The sequence below is a fragment of the Octodon degus genome, unplaced genomic scaffold (assembly GCF_000260255.1).
Source record: "Octodon degus isolate 3935 unplaced genomic scaffold, OctDeg1.0 scaffold00015, whole genome shotgun sequence".
Classification (NCBI taxonomy): domain Eukaryota; kingdom Metazoa; phylum Chordata; class Mammalia; order Rodentia; family Octodontidae; genus Octodon; species Octodon degus.
The window spans coordinates 8100608-8120828 of record NW_004524591.1 but is presented as its reverse complement, the minus strand read 5'-3'; the positions used below and the strand labels follow the sequence as shown (position 1 = coordinate 8120828).

General features: G+C 37.1%; 1 protein-coding gene across 32 annotated transcripts in view; it reads right to left on the bottom strand.

Annotated features, from left to right (window-relative positions):
• Hdac9 (histone deacetylase 9) overlaps nt 1-20221 on the bottom strand; it is a 604989-nt gene that overhangs the window by 545742 nt on the left and 39026 nt on the right. For 17 of the 32 annotated variants that reach the window (XM_023709815.1, XM_023709817.1, XM_023709816.1 and 14 more), the window contains one exon: nt 9841-9903. In XM_023709815.1, coding sequence (XP_023565583.1) covers nt 9841-9862 — 22 coding nt within the window. In that variant the 5' untranslated portion in view covers nt 9863-9903. Of the gene's footprint in view, nt 1-9840; nt 9904-10140; nt 10452-20221 lie in introns of those variants that run through there. The other 15 variants (XM_023709812.1, XM_023709819.1, XM_004626445.2 and 12 more) reach the window with 3 other exon arrangements.

Sequence of the window (20221 nt, the reverse complement as noted above, 5' to 3'; positions counted from 1 at the left end):
ACTGAGCCATCTCCCCAGTCCCTAAAAATATTCTAAATCTACTGGAGAAATTGAATAGAATTTAGATAGGTTAAAAGTTACAATTTTTAAGAAAATAAGCTATCTTTAGAGAGTGAATTAAGAGAATTGCAAGGTGTGTGTGTGTGTGTGTGTGTGTGTGTATGTGTATATGCATGATGCCATATATTCACTAGAAGGGTCAGTAGTCCTGAGGAGCCCTATTTATGAGCAATATTAACACCAAACAGAGAGCTTTGCAATGTCTGCTTCTAAAAATAAACCGTGTGTGTCTCTTATTGTCACTATCAACCAAAGTCTTGTTTGCTCTGTGACAGAAAGTACCAAGGTTGCTCTTTGCCTTTCCACAAGCATTATACACGGCCACCTCAGGACTTTTTTTCCCCTCAAGGTGGCCAAGATAAAAAGAATTCTGCAAACACCCTAAACACTCATTTAAATGACACTACTGCCCCTTAAGTAGACAGTTATCATGTTGTTTTGGCAGCAGGAAGGAATCTGTGGTTTTACTTGAATGTTATTCTTCTTTACTTAAACTACTAGAAATAACCCCAAAATGACAGAATGCTCTTTCTATAAATAATCATTCCAGTGTAGAGTTATATTAGGAGGTAACTCAGATGGTATGATAACGCCTAACAAGCTAATCTTAGACCTGCGATGCCGTAAGATAGAAATACTGAGGCTAAGAATAACTGACCCCAAGGAGTCGGCCTGCTAAAGAGAGGCACTGGCATGTGGACCTCGCAGGTCCTGATGCACTTTATGATCTCCTGAAAGCTTCTCTCTCCCAGGAAGACGATAAATTATGGTGGTCATTAAAACGATGAACAGCGATGCTTTTACGATGTATTGATTCATCGAGATGACTCAAGAATCTCAGAGCAAACAAGATTATAAAGAATAGCTGAGGGCGTATGAGTAGGCTCTTGCATAATTGCATTAGTATGTAATTCATAAATTTTAAGCTTAGGCCCCCAATAGAATGTACAATGTCCATCTAATGAGGTAAAACTTAAGATAAAATATAATATCATGATAGTATATTAATTTTTGGGTGTGTGCGGTGCCAGGGATCGAACTTGGGATCTTGCGCTTGCCAGGCAGGTGCTTATGCCACTGAAGTATCTCCCTGGCCCCAACAGTATAATAAAGCTGCTATTCAGTTTTGATTCAAACTGTTCAAGATGGACACAAATCAGATAGGAGTATATATTCTAAATATACAGATGTGAGTTTTGTTAGCTAGATCTTTATGTTAGATGAGAATTTCTTGCTGCATGTTAAAGCCAAAATTTGTATAGAGATACAGACTTTATTAATTCCATATTTCTAGGAAAAGATCAAAGTGGGCTTAATTCAAACATCATTGGTAGAAAAAAAGAACACCATAGTATGAACAGTCTAAAAAATACATTCCATTGCTAAAATGCATTAGTAATAATGTGCTGTTTTGGAATACAGCTAACTTAATCCTTTGGCAGAGCCCTGAAGGTTTCCTTAAGCTCCCCTCAACCTGGGACAGTGCTGATATATTCTAATTTTAATTATCAAGCACTGAAAATTGGATTCAAGACTTTCAACATGATGGCCCACTGATATCTTCAACCTTCCAGGATTGCAAAGTCTATATAGATATTCTTTATAAATATGGTACAGCTGACTCCACATTTTTAGTACCTAACAAATATGAATATGCTAAGTACTTTTCTCTTTGAGAAAAATGGCAGAAGTTGAAAGTTAGACCCTGTCATTCCCTACTTGTGGAAATTATTAGCAAATGCCTTTCATTTTGAATCTACTTGGTGAACTGTAAAGTGCAACTATTACGACAACTACTCCATGCCTCATTAAATAAAAGTAAGGAACAAATGACAGGGCAATGCCTGGGACAGAGAAAGCCTAAAAACATTAGCTATTTTGTATCAGTACTAAGAAAAATGACCAAAAAAATGATGAAAAATAGATGTATGCATAGGCCCACAATCTTACACTTAAGAGGCTGAAGCAGGAGGACTATTTGTGATTTCCAGGCCAGCCAAGGCTACATAATGAGTTCAGGGTCAGCCTGAATTACATAGATCCTGTCTCAAAGAAAAAAAAAAAAAAAAGCATATAATCACTGACGTCCTGAGTTACAACTAATAATTAGAAATTCAGAGTACAGTATGTCAGAAAAAAATGAAAAAGATCAATGGTGATGACTTTGAATCTAAAACACACACCTGAATTTTAACTGTAAACAGATTTTTCAAAGTACCATGAAGATTAAAGTTAAAACAATTTTTATTTATTTATTTATTTATTTTTTGCAGAACCGGGGATACCAGGCAAGTACTTATTCTACTGAGCCATCTCCCCAGCCCCAAAACAATGTTCTATTCATCAAGAGCTTTTACTGCCATAGTTTACCCTACATGGGGTTCTCTGAACACTTCTGGGTAAATACATTTTTACTAAAGCACAAACTCCCAAACTACAATGTTATTTAATAGAAATCCTGTGAAATGTATGCTTCAGGGATGCTTCTTGTTTAATTTGGCTTATTTCAATTTTACTTTCAAGTGTCAATTTTGAAAGAACTTCATGACATTCTAATATTTGAATCCAGTTTAGGAAACTCATGCATTGGACTTTCATAAAAATCTATCTCAAGCAAACTGAGAATAACATCAACATAACATCAAAAAAGAGTAACATCCAAAGAGTCCATAATGAAAAAAAATATGAATTTAAATGCTTCTAATGAAAGTGGTGGACCAAGAGGAGAAGCAGGAAAATAAAGCGGGTATTTCCAACCTTATCAGCATGCAAAAAGTTCACTCATAAGTAAATGACTAGTTTTATTCTGTGGTTTGGTAAATTTCTTTCTTCCTTAAAAGTGGCTTTCATTGGATTTAATTATTGGGTATTTCAAAAACCATATGCATAAAAGACTACCTATTTGACTATGGAAAAGTTAATATTATGATATGAATGGAAAGGAAATTCTTTTAAAAACACAAGAATTACTTATTTCTGTATTCACGAATCACAGTAACTTAGAGTAAGTATAATGTTTTTGGTATCACTAAAAAAGTTGGGTCATTTAATTGCAAAAAAGTTGAAATTAATTTTATTTTGGGCAAGTGACTTATTGGAAAAAGAACTGGGGACATTAAAATATGTTCTTGTCTTTCAGCCTACTCACAGCCAACTTTCTACAATGAAAAAGTAAAAAGCTGCCAAGCGCCCAGGTACAACGCATCCCAAGCTAACCCTGGCAGTGCCACTTCCTGTCAGGAAAGGGCCTGTGTATCTTAGAAGTTTATCTTCAAAAGTCATTTTCATGAGCTCTTACTTCAAGTAAATGGTTTCAAAGCATTCCCGTTGGGAAAAAGGATGATAACCTTCCTTTCATATATTGAAAACAATTTATATATTATTAAATTTCCCCCAAATTTTTCTGTATCTCTGAGAGCCAACATTTAAACAATGTTTCATTGTGATAAACGTCTGTAAGCTATCTGGTGGCAACGTTGATATCCCTCTTTTCTAAAAACAAAAATAACTTACAACCTCAGGATCAAATTTTTGCCCACAATAATGTGTTTTGGTGTTTTTATTCGGGAGATCTAACGACACATAGCATATCTACTCAATACTAGTAAAAAGTTATACGTTTAAACAGAGGTATCATCTTCATGATACTGAAGGAGTATACATAATTTAATTAAAAGGCAAACTAAAAACATAGTCCATTAATTTATTTATAGTTTACAAATAATAGCTAAAGAGAATTTCAAATAAGAAAATTCCCACCCTCAGTATACAGACATTGACGTGTACCTTGCTAGTTTTTATTTCTCCCCCTCCTCTTCTTCCCAACGCAACCTGATTCAGTTCAGCCACCTTTCGGGGTCCATCCAATAACTGTTTAATGAGGGGCATGTGATTCTCCGTGGACCACTGAGGTACAAAGGGTGATTTGCTGTGACAGCTCTGGATCACATGTCTTCAAGAGAGACCCCAAGAAGCACGTTTGTCTTCTTCGTCCCTGGAATTGGCTATGCTTCAGCCTCTAGGAAGCCTGAAAATGCCACAAGTCCACTTGTGACCTCTGGAGGAAGCAGTTTTCTCCTTATGGCACCTCAGGTGGGCAGAGTGGAGCTACACCATGAAGGGCTTGACACCCTGCCTACCGAGCACCCAGCTATTTTACTAAATGACAAATGCTCTGGTTGCTTGTCATTTGGGGTAGAATCTCCTTTCACTTACAGAGGAAAACCACCTAACTCACATTCATCATTCTTAGTATTTTGGTATAATAGCTTTATGTAAGAACATACGGGACAATTTCAAAACATACATCCCTATTACAAAAATCCATGAGATGCCAAAAAAATATGATGATAAAAGCCAGAGCTCTTTCCTTTCACCAAATGACTACACAAAGTCTTTCCTGATTTCTATATATAAATTCCTTGAGGACATGGAGAGATAAAAATATTTTTATAGAAAGATTAGGTATATTATTTGTTTTCATTTTTGAAATGAATTTAAATATATATGAATTTAGCAGATTTAAAGCTGTATTTAGGAGTCAGGGATAAAGCTCAGTGTCACAATGCCTAGCTCGTAAGCACGATGTCATGAATTTGATTCCCCATACTAATTAATTAATTAATTAATTAAATTTATAGGAACAATAAATATATTAAATACTTCCTCATTATAACAGACACTATTTCCAAAATGATTATTTCCAAACAAGGTTAAATAAACTATTCTTTTTAAAAAATCAATGTTTGCAATCTCCTTTAGAAAAACACATTTTTATCTCAAGCAGCAGAAAGTGTGTCCATGGTCACTAAAGGGAAGTACTTTAGCACTTTCTCACAAGTGTCCACCTCACCTCTCCCCAGTACCTCACGCTGGTTAGCTTTACTAAACTCTCTACATCGCCCTCATTTATAACATTTCTTTGCTGCCCCACATCACAATACCTTAGTTTTTAAAAGGGATTCAGGTAACCTTCTCTATTACTGCTGCTATCTTTTCTTTTGAATTTAGTTTTATTGTTTTAACATCATGTTTTCATGGTGTATCACTGACAATCTTTCTTAACTATTCATGTTTGAAAATGAAAAAAAAAAAATTCACAAATTATTTTTTGTTGTTAATTGGTCCCAGTCTTCCAGGTATGTTGACATTTTTCTGATACATTAACTAATTTTTCTTTTTCAGTCAGTTTAGCTGTTTCAACTTTTTCCTTCTTGTCAGTAAAGATTTCCACTAGCATTTAATCTATATCATACTACTCTCGTGAACAGTTTCATGTAAGTTTTTTTTTTTTTTTTCATTTTCACATCATTTTCTTAGATCTAAATGTATTTTTCCATCTCATCCTCTGGTTTTATCATTCTAATTTTTGAGATCTTGCTTCATGGAATTTATTTTAGTGTGTGCTTATTGAGTGTATGCTATTTGTGGAAAGCAATTATAAGATTATTGCATGGGTTAAGGAGTGGATGTTTTTCTCATTTGTGGGATCTCTAGAAGCGTGTGAGGAAGGGGTATCTCATTCCAAGGAGCTTTAGAACATTCCCCGGGTTGAGCGTGTTGCTCTGAGACCATCTTTTCTCCAGAAATCACGTGTTTTTCATTTCTCCAGTTTCTCCCCAAGGATCTTTTCTATTGTTCACAAAAGAAAACAAGCACAACTTAAAATGTGAAGGTTAATCCCTTGTTTCGCTTCTTTCCAAATTTAGGAAAGGTAGCCTCTCACAATGGTTGCAATTTACCAGTACGAGTCTAAGAAGTCTTTGTACTGACCAGAATACTGCTTCCATATCTCCCCTTGGTTACTGGTTTCTGAGGTAGGCAGAACTGGATTACACAATTTTCTTTGCTCAGCCATATTGAATACTGTGGCAGGGACAAAAGGTATTTGCTCACTGGTTTTTACTTTTGGGGGCCTCACCTTATTATTTATCAGGGGTGAGAAATTATGCTGTGTATTTTCCACATAGCATAAAATTGTAATTTGAATTCTGAATTTAGTTTTGGACATTTTAAGAATGTAGTATTGATTGGACATAGTGATAATCATACCATGAAATGTTTATTCATGTCCTCCTTCTCAATGGGCCCTATTTACAACTAGTTTTTGATTAATCCCTTTCCACTTTTCCATCCAGTAAGTCTTATCAGTGAATATAATCTGAGAGTGAGAATGGCAAAATAGTAATTATGGGAATATTAGAAGTGATTCTTCACAAGAAAGTAACAGTTCACAGACTCACATTTTCATAATTAGATTATGTATTTCAAGTAGACATTAAGTGACTACTGAATAGAAAATATTCTCTTTTTTTCTGATACTACACACTAAGGAACAGAGAGATTTAGAAAGGGACAAAATACATTTTAATAAAGAACCCAGGAGTTATATTTAAATGTTTTTCTTACCTAAAATAAGAATACATGGTGAAAACACAAGTTTTCCTTACTATATCTATAGTTGACATTACTTCTACACAAACTGTAGGAATTTCCTCTACGATACTGTGCACTCGGCTCTGCGCTGTGTTGAGCATGCCTAGCAACAGGCAAACTCCTGATTCTGCCAGTTCCTGCTGAGACCCAAGTCAATATTTGAATATCCCTGGCTTTCTGCCACACTTATCACCTATCCTGGCCTACAGCAGGCACAAAACTGGAGATGAATTTCGCAAAATGTGCCATTCACAATGAATTCCAACTTTCCAGATTTTTTAACTAAAAGGACTTTAGCTGACTACAATAGAAAACAAGGTATTAAATATCTCACTTCTACCTAACATGTTTCACCTGACTGGGTCAACACTAAGAAAACATACAGCTATATACAGCACTAGTAATTAAATCGAACATAAACAGCTCTGAACAAAAATAACATATACTGATACATAGTAGCCAACATAAGTAGAAGACAGATAAGAACTGCTAATAACAATTATACAATAAAACTAACTTTTAAAATTATCTGAAGATATTTCCTACTATACTTTCACTGTTTGATCACATGCTGTCATTCACATGAAATGACTTTCTCACTATTAATTAATGAGACATTTCTGAGCACATACAAATGATGCCATAATGCACAGCCACAATCTGCATATGGAAAGGACTTAGACCAAGACAACCAAAGAAACAGATGATTTACATGATAACTAAACGAACATGATTATGGATATAAAAATTAATATCCCCTATGACTGTAACCTATAATCTAACTTATCTAGCTTGTTCAGTAAGGCACAACATGACACTGAAAAGCCAACATTCCAGATTTAATCATTAAAGCTTGTAATATAGTGACTTTACATTGTGTAGTATACACAGTGTATAGTGTATATAGTGACTATATATTTTAAATATCTATTGCTGCATATGAACCATACAAGAATGTCAAGAGATAAGTGTGAGGGCCTCATTATTCTTTAGATTGAAAATAAGCAGACCAGTTTAACAATTAGCCAGCAGCTGACTTGTGGAAAACAGAACGTTCTATACACCTCTTGGTTCTTGGGATAGGACGTTCACTCTCTACCATTCTGCAATGCTGTCCATCTCTTCTTTCTTTCAGATAGAAAAAGTCTATCATTTTTCACCCTAAGAATCATAACCAGGTCTCCAGTCCAGCTGGAACCTGAACAGGATTTGTAAACTGAGTTTATTTGAGACGACCACCCTTAATTCCGCAATTAAAACACAGGACACACTCTACTGATGACACTTCCCTAGCATTATCATTCATTCTCTAGCCCTGCAGCAGTCGGTCTTAGTTTGCTAAAAGTTACAATAGCCGGAGAGATCTTAGAAAAACAGTGTCCATACTTTATCTGTCATCAACTGAAACAGAAACTTAAGCATGGAATATTAAGCATTACATTATGTACAACGCTCCTGGTGGCTCTTATTGTGAGAACCAGTGTCTCATAGAAACTACAGACTCAGTGAATTAAAAGATATGATGCAGGAAACAAATGTTATACAACATCACAGAAGGATGCAATATACGCTTCAAATTATCAAAACAAGTACACTTTGAGCTTCTTTATTTACGCCAGACAGATTAGGGAGTTGATGTTAACTATCACTTCATTTAATAGCTAGTGCTTCAGGGTTGTTCCCCATTCAGCTTGCAACCCAATGGGTCTTCTGAATTATTTCCCTGTTTGAAAATGTGGCTGCTCTATATACACATCGCTAACTTCAGGGAATAACAATCTTAACTGAAATGAGAGTACAAATTGTGTGTGATTATCTAATGCGGTCAGAGAGCAAAGCTTGCTGACACTTGTAGCCAGTCCTAGGGCTCCAGACAATTGCTATTTGGTAAGTCCACCCATGTTGCTACCATTTGAAAGAAATATTAAATTTAGACACAGAGGCGAAGATGAAAAGGATATAGTTTAGTACTGAAAAGGTATCAATAACAGTTACTTTCAAAGTTTAATGTAAGTGACCAGTTTCATCTGTGACATACCCGCTGACCTGTCCCTGAGTCCTCGTCAGCCTTCAGCCACATGATAATAAACTACTGCACTTCTTGGAGGCTTACTTTTCTTAAGCAGACACTACTCGCTTATATAATTCCCATCAAGTGTGTAAACACCAAATTGTAAATGTTTGGTATTTTATTCTGATTTCATGGGAAGGTTGTATCATGACCATTAAAATCATCATGACCACTCGGGGTTTAAAGAAAACTTGCTCCAAGCAGAATTTGCAGGCAGGAGGGCGTCAGCACCCAAGCAGACATCAAGCCAACCTGTGGAGCATCTGACAGTGTACCTAGACCTCACACTACAAAGTAAATTCTGCCTTAGGTTACATTCATGTCATGAACATCCCAGTAGTGATCTATCATTACGGTTAAGCCTACAAAGGAACTTAGAAGCTCTGAGGAGCAACTTCAAGATAATGCAGCTTCAAGTACTCAGAAGAGGACAGTAATAGTCCCAGAAGCTTCAGGAACTAGGTATAGAGAACACACATGAAAAGCGATGACTAAAAATATCTGATGTTGCCCTGAGAAGCTCCGTCTCCCATCAACACACCCTTGAGGGCACAAGCACATACACAGAGAAACTAGAAATCGGAATCCGCCTCTATTATCTCTTGCAACGTTGCCCCTGCTTCTCCCACAGCTACATGTGTGGGTGCCACTGCATCTGCCTAGCAATGCTAGTCTTCCCAAATGTTTTGAAAAATTTAAAATAAGCATCTGCTAATAACAATTTCATTTCATCCTAAACAGTTTCAGTTTGGGCCCAGGAGAAAAAGCCAAATCATAAAAAAGAACAAAACTACCTTGAAAACTCCATGGCAAGCATATTTCAGAAGGTAGGACTATAAATAGATGCATACTGTAAATATAAATTCAGCAGGCTGGCTGAGGCTGAGATTTCAACTGAAGCTCCAATCTGAACTTACCTGATTTAAAGTCCTTTCAGTATATGCTCACAATCAGCACCGATCTCCTTTTTCTAGCTGCATAGTAAAGCAAAACACCCTCAACTCTATTTTACTTATCTCAGTTCCATCTCTCCTCAAAAGTAATACTTTGCAATTTCATTCAGAAGCAGCCGTCGCTGGACAGACTCAGAATGTGCACGGAAACAGCAATGGAAGGGATCTAAGTTAGACCCGACAACAGCACCAAGCAAACATCAACAACCCACTGAAAAGGCAGCAATTTCCAACAAGAGGTGCTTTTTTTTCCTTCAGCTCATTTTCCAAGCTAGCCCCCTTTCCAACATAAAACCTCTCGGTAGTGAAAGAGGATCTTACCTGAGCTGATCATACTGTGCATTCTTTGCTGAGCCAAGAGCTGCTCCCGTCCAGCCACCCCATCTGAGGAAAAACAAGAGTCACCCTCGTAAATTGTCTGCAGCATAATCCAGTCACTCTTACTTCAGCTACATGAAAGATTCATCATTGCTCAGAGCACTGGCCCCAGGAGCTACCCTGGCTGGTCCTCCCTCCTCCCTGAGGAGAAGCAGCAGCAGAACAACTTCGACAACGATTTCCTCCCTGCTCAGAGGACAGACACTTTTAGAAAGACCTGGGCACTTTCCCCAGGTTACCAACCTGTGTGCAAAGTGGAAAGGACTGAGTGGATGCTAGAGCTCTCTGGAGTTTTAGGTTATCCCGGAAACTAAAAGCAGGTGGGAAACAGGAATCTGCTTCGAGGTTATTTCTTTGTCAGAATAAGGAGAAAAATATTAACTCAACCCACGAGAAAAAGAAACCAATTAAACCTGGCTTATAGCTCTTCAGGCAGCTAGGGTTTCTCTGCAAGCACCCTCAATCCTGCAAGTGGCTCCAGCCTGTGCTCCTCTCCTATCCGCGAGTCTCTCCCTTCCCTTTCTCAGTCTCTCTCAGCTCAAGTTGGCTAAAGCCAGTGATAATCCATTTGCATATGAATCAACAACAGCATGGCCCACAGGCACAGAAATAGAACAATGGTCGGCCTGAGCCAAAAATAGGTCAAGCATGGCCGAGTGATTGGAGCCTGCATTAATGCATTTAAAAATACCCCAGCAAACCCAGCTGTCCAGCCTCTATCTTTCAAACCATAATTCTCTGTTGCAGGGCCTTAAAAGCAATTAACTCTTTCCTCCCCCACGCTTGCTTTTCTGTACTGTTTCTACACTAGCAATTCGCGTCTAAAGCAAGGAAGGCAAGGGGAAAAAAGAAAATTAAGAATCATAATTCTAAAAGGGCAAATGCACATACATTTAATTTCATTTTATTTTTGTAGTATGTGTTTTTGGAAGAGAGAGAGAGGAGAGAAGTGCAGAGCTCTGTATTGGTTCTAAAATAATACTGGAAGCTTTTGCTCATAATGTGGTTTCTGCCTCACCCACGCACAGCAATCCTGGTGTTCTATTTTTGTTGCCTGTTTCTCTGGCTACACTGCAGTTGGCTATAGCACTAGAAGCCTTTCTGCCTTCTAGCTTCAGCACTGACAGGAGATTTAGTAGAGGTAGTTTTGGAAAACAAGCACACCCCAGAATAAAATTTTTATGAAGGACTGCCTTGATTTTATTTTACTTGCTATTTATGTAGGACAATTGCCCATTTCAGAAATCCTAATGTGATCTTACTGCTATCAATTTTACTGCATCCAATTCCTACTATATCTAAAAAACCAAAAACTCAGATTCATGGTTTAGACCTGAAGTGTTGTACACTCATGCAGAGTCCAAATTACTTGCAAAAGAAATAGGAAAAGGAAAAGGATACTTTCTTATGGATACAGAAATAATGAATATCTGCATTTGTTGATGAATATATTCACTACCCACACACTATATTCATCTGTACACCAGGTGCCTTAAATATAGATCTTAATTTTTGGTAGAAAAGCATGTATAATAGTTGATAGAATCCCAGAGCCGCACACCCCGTGGCATTCCCTTAGAAAGTAAATGCATTACACAGTACTAGGTAGCATGACTCTTGGGGAGTCTCTGTTGTACATGGACAGTATCATTTCTCTGCGAGACCTGAGTTCAGCACCCCAAAGGGGGATGCCACCACCTGAACATCCTCAAGAACAAACAAAAGTGAGAATCCACCAGTTACGGGTTCTGTCCTCCCTTTTCTGAACCAGATCAGCAAGAAAGATACAGTTCTTCAGGGATGCATGGCACATGGTAAAGAAAGGGGAGAAGATTATTGTAAGGTCCACAAACTATGCCAGGTGGAGGTAGGATCCCGGTCAGGGTATGCGGCAAGGAGAAGCAAAGAAGCATGTTCAGAGTTGTGGCAAAAAGAAGATACATGTCAAATCACTTAGCAGAGAGCACACTGCTGAATTTCCCTTCTTTCACAGATTAATTTGTTTAATGCCACATTTCTCTGGAAAAAAAATCATATTTGGACAGCTAAGTTACAAGATGTTTTCTAAAAGAATTATTCCAAGCTGCATTTAACTTAAGTTAACCAACAGACTCTTAGGTCCATACCAGCGGATGACACAATTTGATTCCATCTGATATTACAAACTTTAAACTGATAGGTTCTGCTTCTAGTATGAATTGCTAAAATCATGATGGTGGTCATCTAGTGTGGCTGATGTACTTAAAACAAAAGCCCATTTTTTCCAAGACCACGTTCCCCTTCTTCTCTAACACAGCTCAGGACATAATTTACTTCCACCCTTCCTGCCACCTATGGGAAGACCCCCACTCAGCTCCCTAAGGTATATCTAAACATCCCCTACAATCTCCTCCTCTGATAAAAGGCCATTAAAGCCTCAGCCTCCCTTTGTCTAGTCCAGAGAATTTATCTTCCCCAAATTCTCTCCGTGTCCTCAAAGAAAATAAATCCCCTTTCTCCTTTTCCTTCTGCCTGTTTCTCTGCTGTGCCGAGAACTTATTGTAAACTAAGAAATGTGCACGTAACATTCAAGGGGCAAAGTGTGGCTATGGAAGTATTCCCTCAAAGGATGTACTTGGTAATCATATATCGCATTTAGGACCTGGCAGGAACGAGAGACCATGCACTTGGTCTTCAGACTTTGCTCAGGGCCCAAGGGCGGCCAGGAGCTGCCCGGGCCTCCTCTTCTATCAGGGAAGCTCCACTTTTATCTGTTTACTTTTGAGGATATAAGATTTCTGTCTTTCTTTTATTATCTCAAATACTTCAACAGCATTTGTATCAAGGTATATTCGACAGATCATAATTTTATATATTTATGATATACAATCAGCAGATTCAATGTACATATGAATCACTACAAGCAAGCTACCTGTCACCTCAGCAAGTCTGTCTTTCCTTCTTCCCTTCCCTTCTCCTGCCTTCTGTTTTCCTTCCTTCTTTCCTCCTCTGTCCCCAGGGAGGACTAAAGAGACTTGCTTAAGATAACCCAGGTAATTAATCACATAGGTCTAGCATTGATGTTGTCTAGGTCCTAAATTTTTTCTTTACTAAAATCATATAAATGATTCTCTAGAATATGTAGAATAAAATGTAATATGATCATTGGATGACAAACATGATCACTATCTAAATGTTCACAATGTTTTTTAACAAAATGTAGAAAACTATGATAAACATATGAAGGATAAGAGAACCATAATACTGGCATAATATATGCCTACACATCTCTTGTCGTTTTATGTGTAATTATACCCTCAATCCCACAATTGACAAAAAGGATCTCGAAGCATTTATTGTCATAAACAAAAAATAGAACAGAATCCAGAATAGTGAGTTAGTAATTATCCTATTTCTCAAATTTTCCAGGAAGAGCATTCCTATATGGCTTCATCTTGACCAAGACCAACTGCGTAACTTGAGGTCTATTTACATTTCCTCCCTAGATTCTTTCAGCATTTTTCCTATTAGCAGTTTAGATTTTCATTTAACTCTCAATAATCAAAATATATTTTAGTGTAAACACATACTGTACATGTAAAACAGATCTCCCTTTTCTCTAGGCAAAAATAAGCATCATCAAAATCATCCCTACAGGTGCTGTTTACCAGAGTCCTGTAATTCAAAATTTCAAATATAAAAAACTGCATTAATTCACATACCATTTCAACATATTGGTAAGGGGGTGTGAGCAAGATTCTTCTGGGGCATTAACTAAACCAATTTTGCTGATTTGAGATAAAAGATAAATTATCTAAGAACTCTAAAAAGCTAATACAAATATCCATCTAAAAAGAAGGTATAAAAATCTCAATATATCTGAGTTCAATCCCCAGTTCTGCAAAAAAAAAAAAAAAAAATCTCAATATAATAAATTCTAATTCACCTTTATAAGTTTTTGAAACTGATCTAAATATTACATTATGCATTCCTATAGATAATTAAAAAATAAGTGCATGAAGTAAGATTCCAATTTAACAGAGAGCAAGAATGAGAATCAAATCCTAATATAACATGTTATTGTACCATGATTACAATTTTATGAACATATATGAGCAGAAACCAAAATTATCAAAATTATTAGAAGAACTAATACCAGAAATATCTTCAGACCTCTACAAGGATCTTTTCTCAAATCAATCTTATTGACTACTGAAGACCCCAGGAGGAAGGTAGTAAATGATTTATTCTACCCCAAAGCACCCGATGCTTGTGTCTAATCAAGCAGACTTTCCATAATGTGCTGAATCCTCTGATTTTAGAATCTAACCTTTAAAATATCCCTTGAAATTCTTAACTGTGATTTATATGAATGCTACAAATTACTTGGCAGTAACTGGTGACCTTCATTCACACAAGCATTCACTAATATTCTTTATTTTCCCAACCTCAATTTCTCAAACCGCTGCAGGATAAAATCTTATGCAATTGTTTTCAGTCAACAAAGTTGGTACTTTTAGGCCCTTAAGGAACAGGAGGCATAGAGAAAGTGTGATACACAGCACTGTTTTGTTAATTAGCTTATTTATCTGAATTTGCTGTCTCTTAAGAAGTACCGTGCCAAGTCTTCTGAGTACTGGACACTGTATTTACAAGTGATTCTTCTCAAGTAAAAAAGTATAATTGGTTAGCAAACAGTTTTTAGATGAGAAAATCATTCCAAAACCCATCAGCAGATGAAGAGTTTAAGAAAAGACATCTGCAATAAAATTCCAGGAAGACTTTTGTATGAAAGAAAATCAATAATAGCAAAAACTCTAGTCATTGGTTTTACTTTGGTTGAAAATAATTTCTTCCCTTCAAATGAGATGTTTTGATTGATAAGTAAAGTCTATTTAAAAAAATTTACTGAGAGACATGCAATCTAGACCCTTCTCCTTCTTCAAACTACTAAAGCAGAATCTCTGAAAGACTATGTTTTCACAAGCTCTCCAAGTGATTCTGATGTACAAGAAAGTTGGAGAACCACGAGATTAGATCATCTTTCTAAAGTAGTAATTAGATAGCTAAAAATATAGATGGATAAAGTATCTTTTTGCTGCAATTTCAAATTAGCAAGTATTATTAGAGAACAATTTTTTAAACATGAAAATAATTAAACTCAGTACATAGTATATAAAATATGGAAAGACTGAGGAGGATCATCCAGAAAGTGAGCTTACACCATGAGCCGTCACTGTTTTCCTGAGGCGACGGGCCTGTGTGTACTGCTGTTCCTGCTGCGCCACTCTATTTGGGGTTTTGTTTATCTGAGTATTTGCAAGTTGTGAATCCCTGTACTCAGAGCTCAAGGGAAACAACACGGAAAGAGAAACCAACCTGGTCATGCACAGAACTACAGGGGAATAAGTAAAACTTAATGATCTTTTGGTAGAGTCAAAATAAGCCAGTTTTTCTATGAAAGTCAGTCATTAATACATCTCCTAATGATGGTGCAATCCCTGAAGGTGCAAATATATGCAGGGGTGGCACGGCCTCTACTTCCACAGCATTCTCCATTTTAGAAGAAGTGCACTTAGGTGAGTCCTAGTATAGAATTTGATAAGATTCTCTATAAAATGAAATTTTATTTTAATCTTCCTTGAATTTTAATTATAATCACAGATTAAAAATCATAATAAATCTTGCATGGCTATTATGAGGATTAGAGAGAACTGTATCATAGCTGGAAAATACAAATTCAATAAGTGGTAGTTATTATCACTATAACTGGTATTAATAAAAATTGTCTTCTATGGAATTATAATTTAAATGATTAAAATATCTGAAAAACTAGGGGCCGGCGAGATAGCTCAGCAGATTAAGTGCCTCCTAAGGCAAGCGCAGGGACGGGGGTTTGATTGCCAGCATAACATGCTGCACCAGCCCCGCTCTTGGGTGCACTGAGCTGGCCACTGAGACTGAGTGTGGTAGTGCAGGCCTGTCACCCAGCGCTGGGGAGGCTGAAAGCTGGACAATCACTATGAGCCCAATTTGCATAGTGAGACCCAGTACCAAATACATTAAAAAGTAGATAAAGTAATAAAAAATAAAACATTTGAAAAGCTGTTACTCATCTACTTTTTCTAACATACATTCTTTTAAAAGTTATGGACTTGAATAAATCTTGAGTTCCTTACTCACGTCTACAAAACCCTCATGCATTAACCTTAAGAGGTACCAGCCTAATTTGCTTCCTGTTGTATTAGCAGCAGTTGCCATAATATCTGGCACATTATCAGCCAATAAATGTTTCTGCAATGAATAATGATGCCTTCTCCAGAATAGTAAGAGACTTCTGGCCTGGAGTAAATCCCTAATATATTATTGAATCTCAAAAATTTACTGTTATACATTTCATAATTTCATGTTAAAGTATCAATTTAATAATAAATTTTAAAAATTTAAATGTTCCTATCAGAAAAACCATCATGTGTTGAAATCAAGTAGAACTTAATTATGCTTTCACACGTTGTGTTCTCCTTGCCCTGCTGTTTCCTCACACTACACTAACCTCTGCAGAGGCCAGGCAGGCTGGTGCACGGGAGGAACGACCCTGTAGGTCTCCCCAGTGGGGGCATCGTTCTTGAATAGACTTGGAGTGAACAAAATATGAAATATCTGTGTCATGGCAAGGCACTAGATATACAAACACACAATGCACTTGCCTCTCTACTCCACTGGATCTAGTAACTACAGCAATGACAGCGCTGCTAGGAAAGTCGGTTGCGGTGGCCAGCATCCACAAGCCCTACTTTTGATCAGCGGGTTCCTCTGAGCCTACCACTTCCACTCGGCTTTCTGAAATAAGTATCTGAGAGCATAAGCGCCAACTTTCACAAGTCACATGAAAACATAATGTGACTTCATCCTTTGTTTATAGAGTACTTCTATAACTAAAACTAGTATTTCACCTAAGAAATCTGGGCAGGACCACAGCATGTTGCACCAGTGTGCTGCCGTTTGTTAGTACATATCACCACATACTAACAATGAAACATCAATTTTATATTAAACAGCTTGTAGTTTGAAAAAAATATGAATCTACCTAGACAGACCTAGTCTACGCTAAGTACACTAGGTACTCATGAGATCAGAAACTCTTAACAGAAATCTCAGTTTTTAACATGACAGGCTATTTTTTGGCTATTGGGCTGTGAAAATAAAATTTCCTTAAGTCCACTTAAGTAGTATTATTTATTTTGATCTGCTCTATTTAGTATGAGTTAAGCGTATAATTTTATATTGCTCTACAAAGGAAGTTTGCTCTTCATGTAGCTGCATCTCTAATATTTACAATCTTGGAAATAAACAGGATTCTGAAAACCACAAACTAATTAACTCATAAGCCAAGGAGATAGCTCAGCAGCACAGGCACCTGCCTGGGAAGCGCAAGGTCTTGAGTTTGATCCCCAGTAACAACAACAACAATAGAAATCCTAATTCACTCATGTGTTAGAATCAGGATAGACACTGAGATCTATGATGAGACAAATTTTCCACATGCTAATTAAGTGTACGAAATACATTTAAAAAAATCAATCCACAGGACTAGCCAAATAGCTCAGCAGATTAAAGTGCCTGCGAGCAGGAGCAGGGGCTGGGGGTTCAATCCCCAGGTTGGTTGTGCCAGCCCCGCCCCCGGGGCATGCTGAGGCAGTGATTGAGACTAGGTTTGGTGGCACAGGCCTGTAATCCCAGCTCTTGGGAGGCTGTAAACAGGAGAATCACTAGGAGTCCAATCTAGTAGTAAGACCCTGAACACTCTGTAGACCCTTCCCTAAAATACAAAAACTAACAAAATAAAAATTAAATTTAAAAAAAATCAATCCACAGACTTTTGTGTGATTTCCTGTTACAAAGGACAAGCTGAGAGTCACTGCACCATGCCATGATTTCTCACCAAGTGAAATCAAGAGAGTTCTAGAATTCTTAATTCTAAAACCAGCAATTTTTTAATGTTTGAATAAAATTTTGATTTTATTATTTAGTCCAGTTGGGTACCAAATACAAAGCTTAACGAATCCTAAGACCTTAAAACAGAACTTACTTATTTTCTGATAGTTTATAATATTTAAACTAACAGCATATAACTAAAACACAAACGCTCACCATTGGCCATATCCCTAATGATCTGAAACCATAAGTATGAAATGTTTCCTATTCCAGGAATCTGTTCTTATTTCAGAGAGACCAGGGGCTCTGGGGTCTTTCATGTTTGCACTCCAGTCTGACTTAATTTAATTTTTATCATCATGCAACCAGACACAACACTTTGGTATCCCACACACAAACTCCTCACTCTCCATGCCCTTGCACACGCTGTTGTCATAATTTCGGGACATCCGTCCATTCTTTTCCATCTCATCAACATTTTTTTTTTCATTCTGTTGGTATATAATGTCCTTCGTCTCTTATTATAGTGCCTTTTGCCTCAAGATTAGTACAGCAGGCCTTCTTTTCATTCGCGTTTGCTTGCTTGATATTTTTATATTCCTAGATAACATATTTTGGGAATGTTTTCCTTTTATCTAAGATAAAAATTTCTTGCATTTGGTTAAGTTCACAGAAGGGAGGCAGAATCCCTTGTTAGTTCAACTTCTCAAAAGCTGAAAGTAGTAAATTTGTATTTATTCATTCATTGATTCATTCATTCATTGATTCACTGATTTACTGATTCATTCATTTTGGTGCTGGGGATCAAACTCAGGACCTTGCACTTGCCAGGTAGATGCTTACACCACTGAGCCATCTCCTAACCTGAGCCTTTCCTAACCTGAGCAATCACAGATGAGAAGACTGAGCTGTGTTCTCCAACAAATCAAAAACAGAAAAATGTCATTCATGTATGTGTCTGTCCAGAGAAAACAACACACTCATAGGTGTTTGCTGAATGGATACCCATGAATCTACTCATATGCACATGAAGAATTTGATATGAATACACTTCCATTCATACATATTTTCACAAATAAATGACAGGCATACAATTCCCACCTTGTTCTATGCCACTTTTCCTGTCCTCCCTGCCGCTCCTCTAACTTCATCTCTAGAGGTGGTTTTCTTCTTGGTAAAGAGTTCAAACCTTTCATAAATATCACCAGCACCACTCTGGTACACATCGTAACTGCAATAAATTTCATTGCCTCCATATAGAGAATAATAAAATCATAAATTCTATGTAGAATGCCTTCTTTCCTTAGGGTTAAATACAATAAAAAATACATTTACTGTTCCAAGGACTTTGTTTAAGAGATTTCCATTTCTACATTGAATTATTTTTACTGAAAGGCTTTTAGAAATTCTCATACTTATCCCACTGGTTGTAACTAATTGGCACACTGGTTCCCATTAAGCTAGTCCACAGGAACAGGACACACGGGTCAGACCGTCCTGACATCACTAGCATTCTAGCACCTTACATTCTCATTGACTTTAAGGGTGTCTTCAGCTGGGGAGATAGCTCATGGTCTAACACATGCCTGGCAAGCTCAAGGACCCGAGTTTTGTTTTTTTTTTTCTTGCAGTACCAGAGATTGAACTCAGGGCCTTGCACTTGCTAGGCAAGCACTTATCCTACTGAGCTATCTCCCTGGCCCGAAGGACCAGGGTTTGATGCTCAGTACCACATGCCATGCGAACCTCGGTACACTATGCTGGCTACTGACACTGGGTGGTAGCGCCTGTAATCTCAGTTCTGGGGAGTCTGAGATAGGAGGATTACTATGTGTCTGAACTGCATAGAAGACCCAGTGCTAGATAAATAAATAAATCATTTTTTTTAAATAAAGAGTGTCTTGGTGGTTTAAATATATCCTAATTGTAAAATCTTAGATTGAAAAGAGTGATTTTCTCGAAAAATGTAGAAAACTTAGCTATAACTATTAAGGCGGATTTTGTTTTTATTTTTATTCAATTGACTGATATAATTTAGATATAAATATTGATCATATTCATCAGGAACTTCTTCATGTATATGATGTATCTTAGTTCCTTTTTTTCCCATTCCCCCCCAACCCGTCTTGCCCTCCTTATTTACAAAGATTTTTCTATTTTATCCATTTTTCCTCATTTACTTTTCCCATCCTCCATCCTCCTACACACACACACATTTTCACACACACACACACACACACACACACACACACACACACCTCTCTTCCCCTTTCCTTCTGAATAATTTCTTTCTATTTTACAATATCTATATATTTGTGGGTTCTTATTCATAGTGTCAGTTTCTCAAACCAGAGAGAAAAGGAGATATTTACACTTGTCTGATTCAAAATCCACCCATTTAACTAAAAAT